This window comes from Heptranchias perlo, unplaced genomic scaffold (assembly GCF_035084215.1).
Source record: "Heptranchias perlo isolate sHepPer1 unplaced genomic scaffold, sHepPer1.hap1 HAP1_SCAFFOLD_215, whole genome shotgun sequence".
NCBI lineage: Eukaryota > Metazoa > Chordata > Chondrichthyes > Hexanchiformes > Hexanchidae > Heptranchias > Heptranchias perlo.
In genome coordinates, this window is record NW_027139229.1 from 184009 (window position 1) to 195980 (window position 11972).

General features: G+C 52.4%; 1 protein-coding gene across 1 annotated transcript in view; it reads left to right on the forward strand.

Annotated features, from left to right (window-relative positions):
* Positions 1–10058, forward strand: part of LOC137310094 (retinoic acid receptor RXR-alpha-like) — an 85790-nt gene extending 75732 nt beyond the window's left edge. Inside the window, exons 8-9 of the mRNA XM_067978049.1 lie at positions 3895–4000; positions 5143–10058. Of these exons, the coding sequence (XP_067834150.1) occupies positions 3895–4000; positions 5143–5290 (254 nt within the window). The 3' untranslated portion in view covers positions 5291–10058. The remainder of the gene's footprint in view (positions 1–3894; positions 4001–5142) is intronic.
* Positions 10059–11972: the final 1914 nt, after the last annotated feature.

An 11972-nucleotide genomic window follows, 5' to 3' on the forward strand; every position in this document is an offset into this window, starting at 1 on the left:
GGCAGCATTTCACCGAGTGTGGCACCAAGGAGCCCTAGTAAAATTGAAGTCAATGGGAATCAGGGGGAAAACTCTCCAGTGGCTGGAGTCATACCTAACACAAAGGAAGATGGTAGTGGTTTTTGGAGGCCAATCATCTCAGCCCCAGGACATTGCTGCAGGAGTTCCTCAGGGCAGTGTCCTTGGCCCAACCATTTTCAGCTGCTTCATCGATGACCTTCCCTCCATCATAAGGTCATAAATGGGGATGTTCGCTGATGATTGCACAGTGTTCAGTTCCATTCGCAACCCCTCAGGTAATGAAGCAGTCCGTGCCCGCATGCAGCAAGACCTGGTTAACATCCAGGCTTGGGATGATAAGTGGCAAGTAACATTCGCACCAGACAAGTGCCAGGCAATGACCATCTCCAACAAGACAGAGTCTAATCACCTCCCCTTGACATTCAACGGCATTACCATCGCCGAATCCCCCACCATCAACATCCTGGGGGTCACCATTGACCAGAAACTTAACTGGACCAGCCATATAAATATGGTGGCTACAAGAGCAGGTCAGAGGCTGGGTATTCTGCGGCGAGTGACTCACCTCCTGACTCTCGAAAGCCTTTCCACCATCTGCAAGGCACAAGTCAGGAGTGTGATGGAATACTCTCCACTTGCCCGGATGAGTGCAGCTCCAACAACACTCAAGAAGCTCAACACCATCCAGGACAAAGCAGCCCGCTTAATTGGCACCCCATCCACCACCCTAAACATTCACTCCCTTCACCACCGGCACACCGTGGCTGCAGTGTGTACCATCCACAGGATGCACTGCAGCAACTCGCCAAGGCTTCTTCGACAGCACCTCCCAAACCCGCGACCTCTACCACCTAGAAGGACAAGAGCAGTAGGTGCATGGGAACATCACCACCTGCACGTTCCCCTCCAAGTCACACACCATCCCGACCTGGAAATATATCGCCGTTCCTTCATCGTCATTGGGTCAAAATCCTGGAACTCCCTTCCTAACAGCACTGTGGGAGAACCTTCACCACACAGACTGCAGTGGTTCAAGAAGGCGTCTCACCACCACCTTCTCGAGGGCAATTAGGGATGGGCAATAAATGCCAGCCTCGCTAGCGATGCCCACATCCCATGAACGAATAAAAAAAAACACCCTTTAGTGGTTTTCTGTGTACACTTAGCCGTGGCTCAGTGGGTAGTACTCTCACCTCTGAGTCAGAAGGTCGTGGGTTCATGTCCCGAGACTTGAGCGCATAATCAAGGCCGACACTCCCAGTACAGTGCTGAGGGAGCGCTGCACTGTCGGAGGGTCAGTCCTGAGGGAGCGCTGCACTGTCGGAGGGTCAGTGCTGAGGGAGCGCCGCACTGTCGGAGGGTCAGTGCTGAGGGAGCGCTGCACTGTCGGAGGGTCAGTGCTGAGAGCGCTGCACTGTCGGAGGGTCAGTGCTGAGGGAGCGCTGCACTGTCGGAGGGTCAGTACTGAGGGAGCGCCGCACTGTCGGAGGGTCATTACTGAGGGAGCGCCGCACTGTCGGAGGGTCAGTACTGAGGGAGCGCTGCACTGTCGGAGGGTCAGTACTGAGGGAGCGCTGTACTGTCGGAGGGTTAGTGCTGAGGGAGCGCTGCACTGTCGGAGGGTCAGTCCTGAGGAAGCGCCGCACTGTCGGAGGGCCAGTACTGAGGGAGCGCCGCACTGTCGGAGGGCCAGTACTGAGGGAGCGCCGCACTGTCGGAGGGCCAGTACTGAGGGAGCGCCGCACTGTCGGAGGGTCAGTGCTGCACTGTCGGAGGTGCTATCTTTCAGATGAGATATTAAACCGAGGTCCCATCTGTCCTTTTAGGTGGACATAAAAGATCCCACGGCACTATTGGAAGAAGAGCAGGGGTGTCCTGGCCAACAATTTCCCTCAACCAACATTACTAAAAACAGATTGTCTGATAGTTATCACATTGCTGTTTGTGGGATCTTGCTGTGCGCAAATTGGCTGCCGCGTTTCCTACATTACAACAGTGACTACACTTCAAAAGTATTTCATTGGCTGTGAATTGCTTCATGATGTCCTGAGGTGGTGAGAGGGGCAATAGAAATGCAAGCCTTTCCTTCTTTACTCCCAAACTATTACCTCACATTAAATTGCATCTGGCACCGTCTGCGATCCCACCAACTTGTCTGATTTCCTGAGGTTTTGATTACAATCCTCCTCACTATTTTGCAAAACTACTTTTTGCTTATTTAAAGAGGATTGAAAAATCCCACTATCCTCTGCTGCCCCCTCTCTGACCGGTGGCTGCCCCCTCTCTGACCGGTGGCTGCCCCCTCTCTGACCGGTGGCTGCCCCCTCTCGGACCGGTGGCTGCCCCCTCTCGGACCGGTGGCTGCCCCCTCTCGGACCGGTGGCTGCCCCCTCTCGGACCGGTGGCTGCCCCCTCTCGGACCGGTGGCTGCCCCCTCTCGGACCGGTGGCTGCCCCCTCTCGGACCGGTGGCTGCCCCCTCTCGGACCGGTGGCTGCCCCCTCTCGGACCGGTGGCTGCCCCCTCTCGGACCGGTGGCTGCCCCCTCTCGGACCGGTGGCTGCCCCCTCTCGGACCGGTGGCTGCCCCCTCTCGGACCGGTGGCTGCCCCCTCTCGGACCGGTGGCTGCCCCCTCTCGGACCGGTGGCTGCCCCCTCTCGGACCGGTGGCTGCCCCCTCTCGGACCGGTGGCTGCCCCCTCTCGGACCGGTGGCTGCCCCCTCTCGGACCGGTGGCTGCCCCCTCTCGGACCGGTGGCTGCCCCCTCTCGGACCGGTGGCTGCCCCCTCTCGGACCGGTGGCTGCCCCCTCTCGGACCGGTGGCTGCCCCCTCTCGGACCGGTGCAAACCCATCAGGGCTCACTAAGTTCTGCTAATATATTCAGAACCAATCCCTTTTCTCCAATTTTCTCCCATAATTGTTCCACCTCCTCCTCTAGTTTACCCACATTCTCATTCCCAACATCATTTGTAAAAACCCAGGTAAAAATATTTATTTAATATTTCTTGTCCCCCCATCTTGCACAGTTGGACTCTCTCCTTATCTCTGAGTGCTCCGATCCTCTCTAACTGTTCTTTTACTTACATATTGATACAAGCCCTCATTATTTCCTTTTACATTATCCACTGGTCTTTGTTAATTTCCCCCTTTAACCCTTCTGATCTCCCTTTTCCCCTCCCCACTGCACTTTCAATATTCCTCATGATTATCTTCAATATTTTTAGCCATAATTTGATCACAATTTCAGTTAGCCTTAATCTTCCTGTTTATCCACATTATTTGATGCACCCTGTTGGTGGTGAAGGGATGTACTTATTTCTATCCTGATCATACTGGGAGACTTCTCACAGCTGGTCTGTTTGTTAACTTTTCTGCCCAGTTAATTTTCCCCAGATCCCTGTTGATCTCACTCAACATTGCCGTTTTCCTGTCCAGAAACCCTTAAATTTTATTCACATTTATTCTTACATTGAATCAAACTATTTTGTGGTCACTATTTCCCAATTCTCACATAAGTTATTTGGCCCATTTCATTTCCCAGAATTAAATTAAGCAATGCTTCTTTCTTTAAGCACTAGAAACAGACTGATCCAAGAAACTGAATAGATTCTAAAAAGTGTTCCCCAACTCGACCCCCTGCATTACCTTTATCCCCGTCTCTCTTGGACTAGTTAAATTCACTCGATGTTATTCACATTGATAATGTTTAGGCCGCGATATGAATTCAACAGATGTAGTTATTACATCTGGACAGGACAGCGGTTGTTGGTGTTCACAGGGCTTCACAACGACAGGGCCCCCTCTTCTCACCCTCTCCGATCCCCACTAGCCAACAATGAGAGAGTAATTGTGCGATTCTCCCTTTCTTATAGACGCCAAGGGCCTGTCCAATCCTGGAGAGGTGGAGGCTCTCCGTGAGAAGGTGTATGCCTCACTGGAGGGCTACTGCAAACACAAATACCCAGAGCAGCCTGGCAGGTACGTCCCTCTGTGAGGCGAGCAGTCCGAGTGAGATCACAGCACAGCAGCAGCTGCAGTGGAACCTGCAGGAATCCTGACATTCTCTGCTGCTCACTTTTACATTAAACTGGCTTGGATTTTATTTGTAGTTTATTTTTCAGATTTCCAATTCTCCCCTGTTGTCCTCCTGAAGACACTGACTCTCACTGGGGTACGGGTCCCACAGACACTGACTCTCACTGGGGTACGGGTTCCACAGACACTGACTCTCACTGGGGTACGGGTCCCACAGACACTGACTCTCACTGGGGTACGGGTTCCACAGACACTGACTCTCACTGGGGTACGGGTTCCACAGGCACTGACTCTCACTGGGGTACGGGTCCCACAGACACTGACTCTCACTGGGGTACGGGTCCCACAGACACCGACTCTCACTGGGGTACGGGTCCCACAGACACCGACTCTCACTGGGGTACGGGTCCCACAGACACTGACTCTCACTGGGGTACGGGTCCCACAGACACTGACTCTCACTGGGGTACGGGTCCCACAGACACTGACTCTCACTGGGGTACGGGTCCCACAGACACTGACTCTCACTGGGGTACGGGTCCCACAGACACTGACTCTCACTGGGGTACGGGTTCCACAGACACTGACTCTCACTGGGGTACGGGTCCCACAGACACTGACTCTCACTGGGGTACGGGTCCCACAGACACTGACTCTCACTGGGGTACGGGTCCCACAGACACTGACTCTCACTGGGGTACGGGTTCCACAGACACTGACTCTCACTGGGGTACGGGTTCCACACACACTGACTCTCACTGGGGTACGGGTTCCACAGACACTGACTCTCACTGGGGTACGGGTCCCACACACACTGACTCTCACTGGGGTACGGGTTCCACAGACACTGACTCTCACTGGGGTACGGGTCCCAAGGACACTGACTCTCACTGGGGTACGGCTTCCTGCTCTGTGTGGGTCAACTACTCACCGATTTAAAAGCTCCCTGAGCTATCAGACCAGCTGGGCACTGCCTCTACCTGTACCCATCGGTGCTGCCAATGGCACCTCTGGTTGAAGTTTTTTGTGGCCGTGCTTGCTGCTATGTTGTACTCACTGTCACCATGCCCTCCGTTGCCCCACAGGTTTGCCAAGCTCCTGCTGCGATTGCCGGCCCTGAGATCTATCGGACTGAAATGCCTGGAGCACCTGTTCTTCTTCAAGCTCATCGGTGACACGCCCATCGACACTTTCCTCATGGAGATGTTGGAGGCTCCCCATCAAATGACCTAAGTGGACTGTGGACGAGGAGAACATTGCAGCCTGGGGGCAGACTGCCATCCTTTGTACGGGCTCAGCACAAGACTGTAGGCCAACCCTCTGCATTTAGAGCCCCTCCTCTCGACTATTAATTCCTCAATAATGAGATGACAAAGGAATCATTTTCTTTTCTTTTGATATATACTCTGCATGGATCCTCGGTCTGAGACCAATCAGGTGATTGAGATGAAGGTGTGTGCGTGTGTGTATGTGTGTGCGTGAGAGAGAGCGAGCGAGAGAGAGAGAGAGCGCACATACCCCACCTCCCCTCCAGGTGAGAGGTGCCTGAGATTTACTTGGACTTCCTTCCCGTTGCTGTTTCCGTGCACACTGACGGGCTATCAGTCCTCTCCATGTCAAAGGTGGATCTGAGGGTTTTCCTGTTTGTCACAGCTGGGGGTTTGGATTTTCCAAAGAACTCTTGACGGCCTCGGCCTTGATTTGAAGCTCTCTCTGACGGTGATGTGAGTTCAGCCTCCTTTGACACTGTCCTGTATTGGTTCAGTTCACCATTAGCCTGGCAGGTCTCACTTGGGCTGGGTGTTGATTGGTTTCATGTGCTGTCTCACTGAGGGGGTTGGAGAGACCTGTTTACTTGTTCCAATCCTGTATAGGAATCGGAGAGCATCTCTCACCGTGGCACCTGGTCTGCCCGACTGAATGTTTAACAGAATACAGTCCGGTCTTTGTTAATCTTTTATATTTTTCGAAGCAAGTAAAGGAGGTTTTGTTTCACTAATTCTCGGCCTTTATGCAATGGGCCAGGTGAGTCATTACACAACTCAATACTTCAAACTGGGGGCACCATCACTTTGCCACAATCATCTACCCCGATGGGAGCCTTGCATTTTGGACCCATTTCCCCCAGATGGGACTGAGGTCTTGAGGTGCTCCCATGTCTTGCTGCCCCTCCAGTCCAGCAATGGGTGGGGGAAAAGCTCGACTTCTGATCATTCTTTGCTGCTGATGAAAACTTTAATTAATAACCAGTAATTAGTAAACGTCACGTCATGAGGCTGAGGTGGTTTGGGGGGGAGGTGGGAGAAAGTGCTTTTGTTTTACAAATGAGAGCGCAGATACTCAGTTTGCATCTGGACTAACCACTGCCGACCTCCCCAAACACACTAACTCATTAACCCATCCCATCCTGTACACTAACTCTCATTCCCATCCACTCTCTATATTAACTCATTCCCCCACTCCCCTCAGCACCATCATTCCTTACACTAAACCCCAATTTCCTGAGGCCCCATGGCACAGATTGGCTGTGTGGTGGAGGAGCAACTCGGCTTCTGTTGTTCTGCCGCCTCCCACTAGCTGTAGCCCAGGCACCGGTGAAACAGTCTGTACAAAGGGGGCAGTGATTGATCGGAGTCTATAAACGGTGCCTATCAGTGATTCTGGGGGTTCTACGTGGGATTGTGTCACGGTTAACGGGGTCCCACTGGAAATGTGGAGTGCACACTCTCCTTCACCTTGCTCGGAGCACCAGCAAGCGGGGTGTGAGGGAGCTGCCTCAGTCACTGCTCTCCCTCCCTCCCTCCCTCCCTCCCCCTGTGTCTCCGTCCCTCTCTCCTTTCAGCCCCAAATAGGCCCACCCTCCCTGGGGCACACTTCCCGCAGCAGGCCCCCTAACTCTTCAGCGTCAGAGGGAGCTGTGATACCCCCACATGTCTCTACAGTGCTCTTTCCTGACACCACCACCTCCACCTCCCTTTTAATGGTGATGTGGAGATGCCGGTGATGGACTGGGGTTGACAATTGTAAACAATTTTACACCAAGTTATAGTCCAGCAATTTTATTTTAAATTCACAAGCTTTCGGAGGCTTCCTCCTTCGTCAGGTAAATGTTTTAATTCTTTTAATGGTGAGCTGCAGCCCTTTAAGACCTGCTGCTGTCTCCCTGGATTTTCCGATCTCCAGCCAAGTGTCTTGCAGGCCAAGCTTCCCCTGCACCTGAGTCTATATAAATTGGGAAGGGGGTATGGGGGAGGGAGGGTCTCCCATTAGGGAGTCAGCAGGATCTGCCCCCAAACAGTTCACGCCTACGCTGCCAAACCTTGGATAATTGGGGCTTAAGTCTCATTAACCCTCTCCTTATCTCCCCTCCCCTTTCCCCAGTGGGCTGCGGTATCCAGGTTTCTGCACAAATTCTCTCCAATGCTGTCCCGTGTCTTGCATCTCACCCAGTCTTTGTCTTCTGAATTTTCCTTTAGACCCGACTTTTAACCTGAAATATAAATATTTTAAGTGCAGCAATTTTGTAAAAAAAAAATGAAAATTAAAAATTACATTTTCAAACTGTTGCGAGCACAGAAAATTATCGGATAAAAGGGGGAGTCGATACCAGGACCCCTCTAAACACGGCCGCAGAGCAAGAGGGAAGCACGTGAGGCATTAGGGTGATCTCTGATCCTGGAGATGCTACACGGGTTGCAGAAATTCTCTTCAAAACTTGCCCCTCTTCACCCCATCTCCCCTCTTCTCCCCATCTCCCCTCTTCTCTCCATCTCTGTCTCTAAATATAATTCTTTTTATCTGCATTTCTCTCTCTCTCTCTCTCTCTCTCTATCTCTGTTTCTCTCTCTGTCTGTCTATCTCTTTTTCTCTCTATCTCTGTGCGTCTCTCACTCTCCGTCTCTATCTGTTTCTCCCTCTGTCTGTCTATCTCTATCTCTGTTTCTCGCTCTCCGTCTTGCTCTCTATGTCTCTCACACACTATCTCTCCCTCACTTTGTCCCTCTCTCTCCCTCACTTTGTCCCTCTCTCTCCCTCACTTTGTCCCTCTCGCTCTGTCCCTCTCCCTCACTCTCCCTCTCGCTCTGTCCCTCTCTCTCGCTCTGTCCGTCTCTCGCTCTCTCTCGCTCTGTCCGTCTCTCGCGCTCTCTCGCTCTGTCCGTCTCTCGCGCTCTCTCGCTCTGTCCGTCTCTCGCGCTCTCTCGCTCTGTCCGTCTCTCGCGCTCTCTCGCTCTGTCCGTCTCTCGCGCTCTCTCGCTCTGTCCGTCTCTCGCGCTCTCTCGCTCTGTCCGTCTCTCGCGCTCTCTCGCTCTGTCCGTCTCTCGCGCTCTCTCGCTCTGTCCGTCTCTCGCGCTCTCTCGCTCTGTCCGTCTCTCGCGCTCTCTCGCTCTGTCCGTCTCTCGCGCTCTCTCGCTCTGTCCGTCTCTCGCGCTCTCTCGCTCTGTCCGTCTCTCGCGCTCTCTCGCTCTGTCCGTCTCTCGCGCTCTCTCGCTCTGTCCGTCTCTCGCGCTCTCTCGCTCTGTCCGTCTCTCGCGCTCTCTCGCTCTGTCCGTCTCTCGCGCTCTCTCGCTCTGTCCGTCTCTCGCGCTCTCTCGCTCTGTCCGTCTCTCGCGCTCTCTCGCTCTGTCCGTCTCTCGCGCTCTCTCGCTCTGTCCGTCTCTCGCGCTCTCTCGCTCTGTCCGTCTCTCGCGCTCTCGCGCTCTGTCCGTCTCTCGCGCTCTCGCGCTCTGTCCGTCTCTCTCGCTCTGTCCGTCTCTCGCGCTCTCTCGCTCTGTCCGTCTCTCGCGCTCTCTCGCTCTGTCCGTCTCTCGCGCTCTCTCGCTCTGTCCGTCTCTCGCGCTCTCTCGCTCTGTCCGTCTCTCGCGCTCTCTCGCTCTGTCCGTCTCTCGCGCTCTCTCGCTCTGTCCGTCTCTCGCGCTCTCTCGCTCTGTCCGTCTCTCGCGCTCTCTCGCTCTGTCCGTCTCTCGCGCGCTCTCGCTCTGTCCGTCTCTCGCGCGCTCTCGCTCTGTCCGTCTCTCGCGCTCTCTCGCTCTGTCCGTCTCTCGCGCTCTCTCGCTCTGTCCGTCTCTCGCGCTCTCTCGCTCTGTCCGTCTCTCGCGCTCTCTCGCTCTGTCCGTCTCTCGCGCTCTCTCGCTCTGTCCGTCTCTCGCGCTCTCTCGCTCTGTCCGTCTCTCGCGCTCTCTCGCTCTGTCCGTCTCTCGCGCTCTCTCGCTCTGTCCGTCTCTCGCGCTCTCTCGCTCTGTCCGTCTCTGACTTGGCCCTCTCTCCTCTTGTCTTTCCCCAGTAGGTGGAGCCTGGCTGACAGACAATGACCACCTCAGTTCTTGTGCGTCTGTTTTGAGCTGTGATGCGAGCAGTCTGTGTCGATACTATGAACACTTGGTGAAAATCGAAAAAACAAAAAAAATGTCTACAGAAATCTATTTTTGTATAAATGAAACTTTATCCCTTTTGTTAGATTGAGCTTCACTGAATTATTGTAAACATTCTCTGTAAATGTTAATACTTTAATAGTTTGCAGGATTGACGCAGGATCGATCCTTGGGTCTTTTGCGACTCTGAGCCCAGTTGCTCCCTGTGTAATTTGACAGGTTAGCTTATTTTAATTTTTGATCAGTAACACCCCAGGGAGACCTGAATATTTGTCGAGTTTCAAATATCGTCCGAATGCCGGTCTGTGAGGATTCTATCTGAAAGTCTAATTCTCTCTTGTTGATCTCTGATGTTCTGTTTGATTTTTGAAGGGTTTCTGCTCTGAACAGCTGAACTCTTATCGCTCAGAGTGGAGGCGCAGTTTGGTCCTGAAGGTTTCAGTGTAAACGCTGCAGGTTTTGGCCTGGTCTGGCCTGATTCACACACAGCGGTTTTTGGGGGCGGGAGGCAGGGCAGGGCAGTGGGGGGTGTCTCCAATCTTCACGGGGATCAGAACCCCCTGTGTTTGGAACCATTTCAGTTTGATTTTGTTTCTCCGTGTTCAGTGTAATAAAATGAGCCCTGTACCCTGCCCCCGCCTGCTCTTGTCCGGTGCTTTACGACTTCACTGGTTTGGCCCCAGCTGGAGTATTCTGGGCACAATAATTTAGGAAGGATGTCGAGGCCTTGGAGAGGGTGCAGAGGAGATTTACTAGAATGGTGCCAGGGATGAGGGACTTTCAGTTATGTTGATAGACTGGAAAAACTGGGATTGTTCTCCTTAGAACAGAGAAGGTAAGAACATAAGAAATAGTAGCAGGAGTAGGCCATCCGGCCCCTCGAGCCTGCTCCACCATTCAACAAGATCATGGCTGATCTTCTACCTCAACTCCATTTTCCTGCACTATCCCCATATCCCTTGATGCCTTTAATATCTAGAAATCTATCGATCTCTGTTTTGAATGTACTCAATGACTGAGCCTCCACAGTCCTCTGGGGTAGAGAATTCCAAAGACTCACCACCCTCTGAGTGAAGAAATTTCTCCTCCTCTCAGTCCTAAATGGCCGACCCCTTATTCTGAGACTATGACCCCTGGTTCTAGATTCCCCAGCCAGGGGAAACATCCTCCCTGCATCTACCCTGTCGAGCCCTGTAAGAATTTTGTATGTTTCATTGAGATCACCTCTCATTCTTCTAAACTCTAGAGAATACAGGCCTAGTCTACTCAATCTCTCCTCATCCAACAATCCCGCCATCCCAGGAATCAGTCTGGTGAACCTTCGTTGCACTCCCTCTATGGTAAGTATATTCTTTCTTAGGTAAGGAGAACAAAATTGTACACAATACTCCAGGTATGTTCTCACCAAGACCCTGTATAATTGCAGTAAGACATCCTTGCTCCTGTACTCAAATCCTCTTGTGATAAAGGCCAACATACCATTTGCCTTCCTAATTGCTTGCTGCACCTGCATGTTTGCTTTCAGTGACTCATGTACAAGGACACCCAGGTCCCTTTGAACATCAACATTTCCCAATCTCTCACCATTTAAAAAATACTCTGCATTTCTGTTTTTCCTACCAAAGTGGATAACTTCACATTTTTCCACATTATATTCCATCTGCCATATTCTTGCCCACTCACTGAGCCTGTCTATATCCCCTTGAAGCCTCTTTGCATCCTCCTCACAACTCACATTCCATCTAGTTTTGTGTCATTTAATAGAAGTGTTCAAAATTGTAGCTTAAATAAGGAGAAACTGTTTCCAGTGGCAGGAGGGTCGGTAACCAGAGGACACAGATTTAAGGTAATTGGCAAAAGAACCGGGGGGAAATGAGAATTTTTTTTACACAGCGAGTTGTTCTGATCTGGAATGCGCTGCCTGAAAGGGCAGTGGAAGCAGATTCAATAATAACTTTCAAAAGGGAATTGGATAAATACTTGAAGGGGAGAAAATTTGCAGGGCTATGGGGAAAGAGCAGGGGAGTGGGACTAATTGGATAGCTCTTTCAAAGAGCCAGCGCAGGCACGATGGGCCGATTGGCCTCAGTCTGTGCTGTAAGATTCTATGAGCTATTGAGGTTTGAAGCTGGGGAGTGAAGTGGGCCGAAGGTTGACCTGTTACCCCAATGGCGAAGAACATGTCCTGTTTCTCCTCAGTCCCCTCTTCCTTACTGTTTTGGATGTGGAGCTTTTTGTGATCCTCCACCTGTCCTCTTAGTGATTTGGGGGTTGGGGACGGGGTGATGTGTGTGGCAGTGGCTGAGCCTGATCGCCGAGCATGAGCTTCCAGTCATCTCAGCCCCAACCTCTGAGGCTCCCTCTTAACCTCACTGCTCCCCTCTCGCCTCTAAAAACCTGGACCTTCAGGCGATTCTCCGAGATCTTCTCACTCATTTACCCCCCTCTTCCGCTCCGCCTCCTTCTTTTCGAGATCCTCCCACTCACCCCTCCCCTTTTCCCCTAGATCCTCAGCCACGTGATGACAGGTACGTCCTGTCCACAAA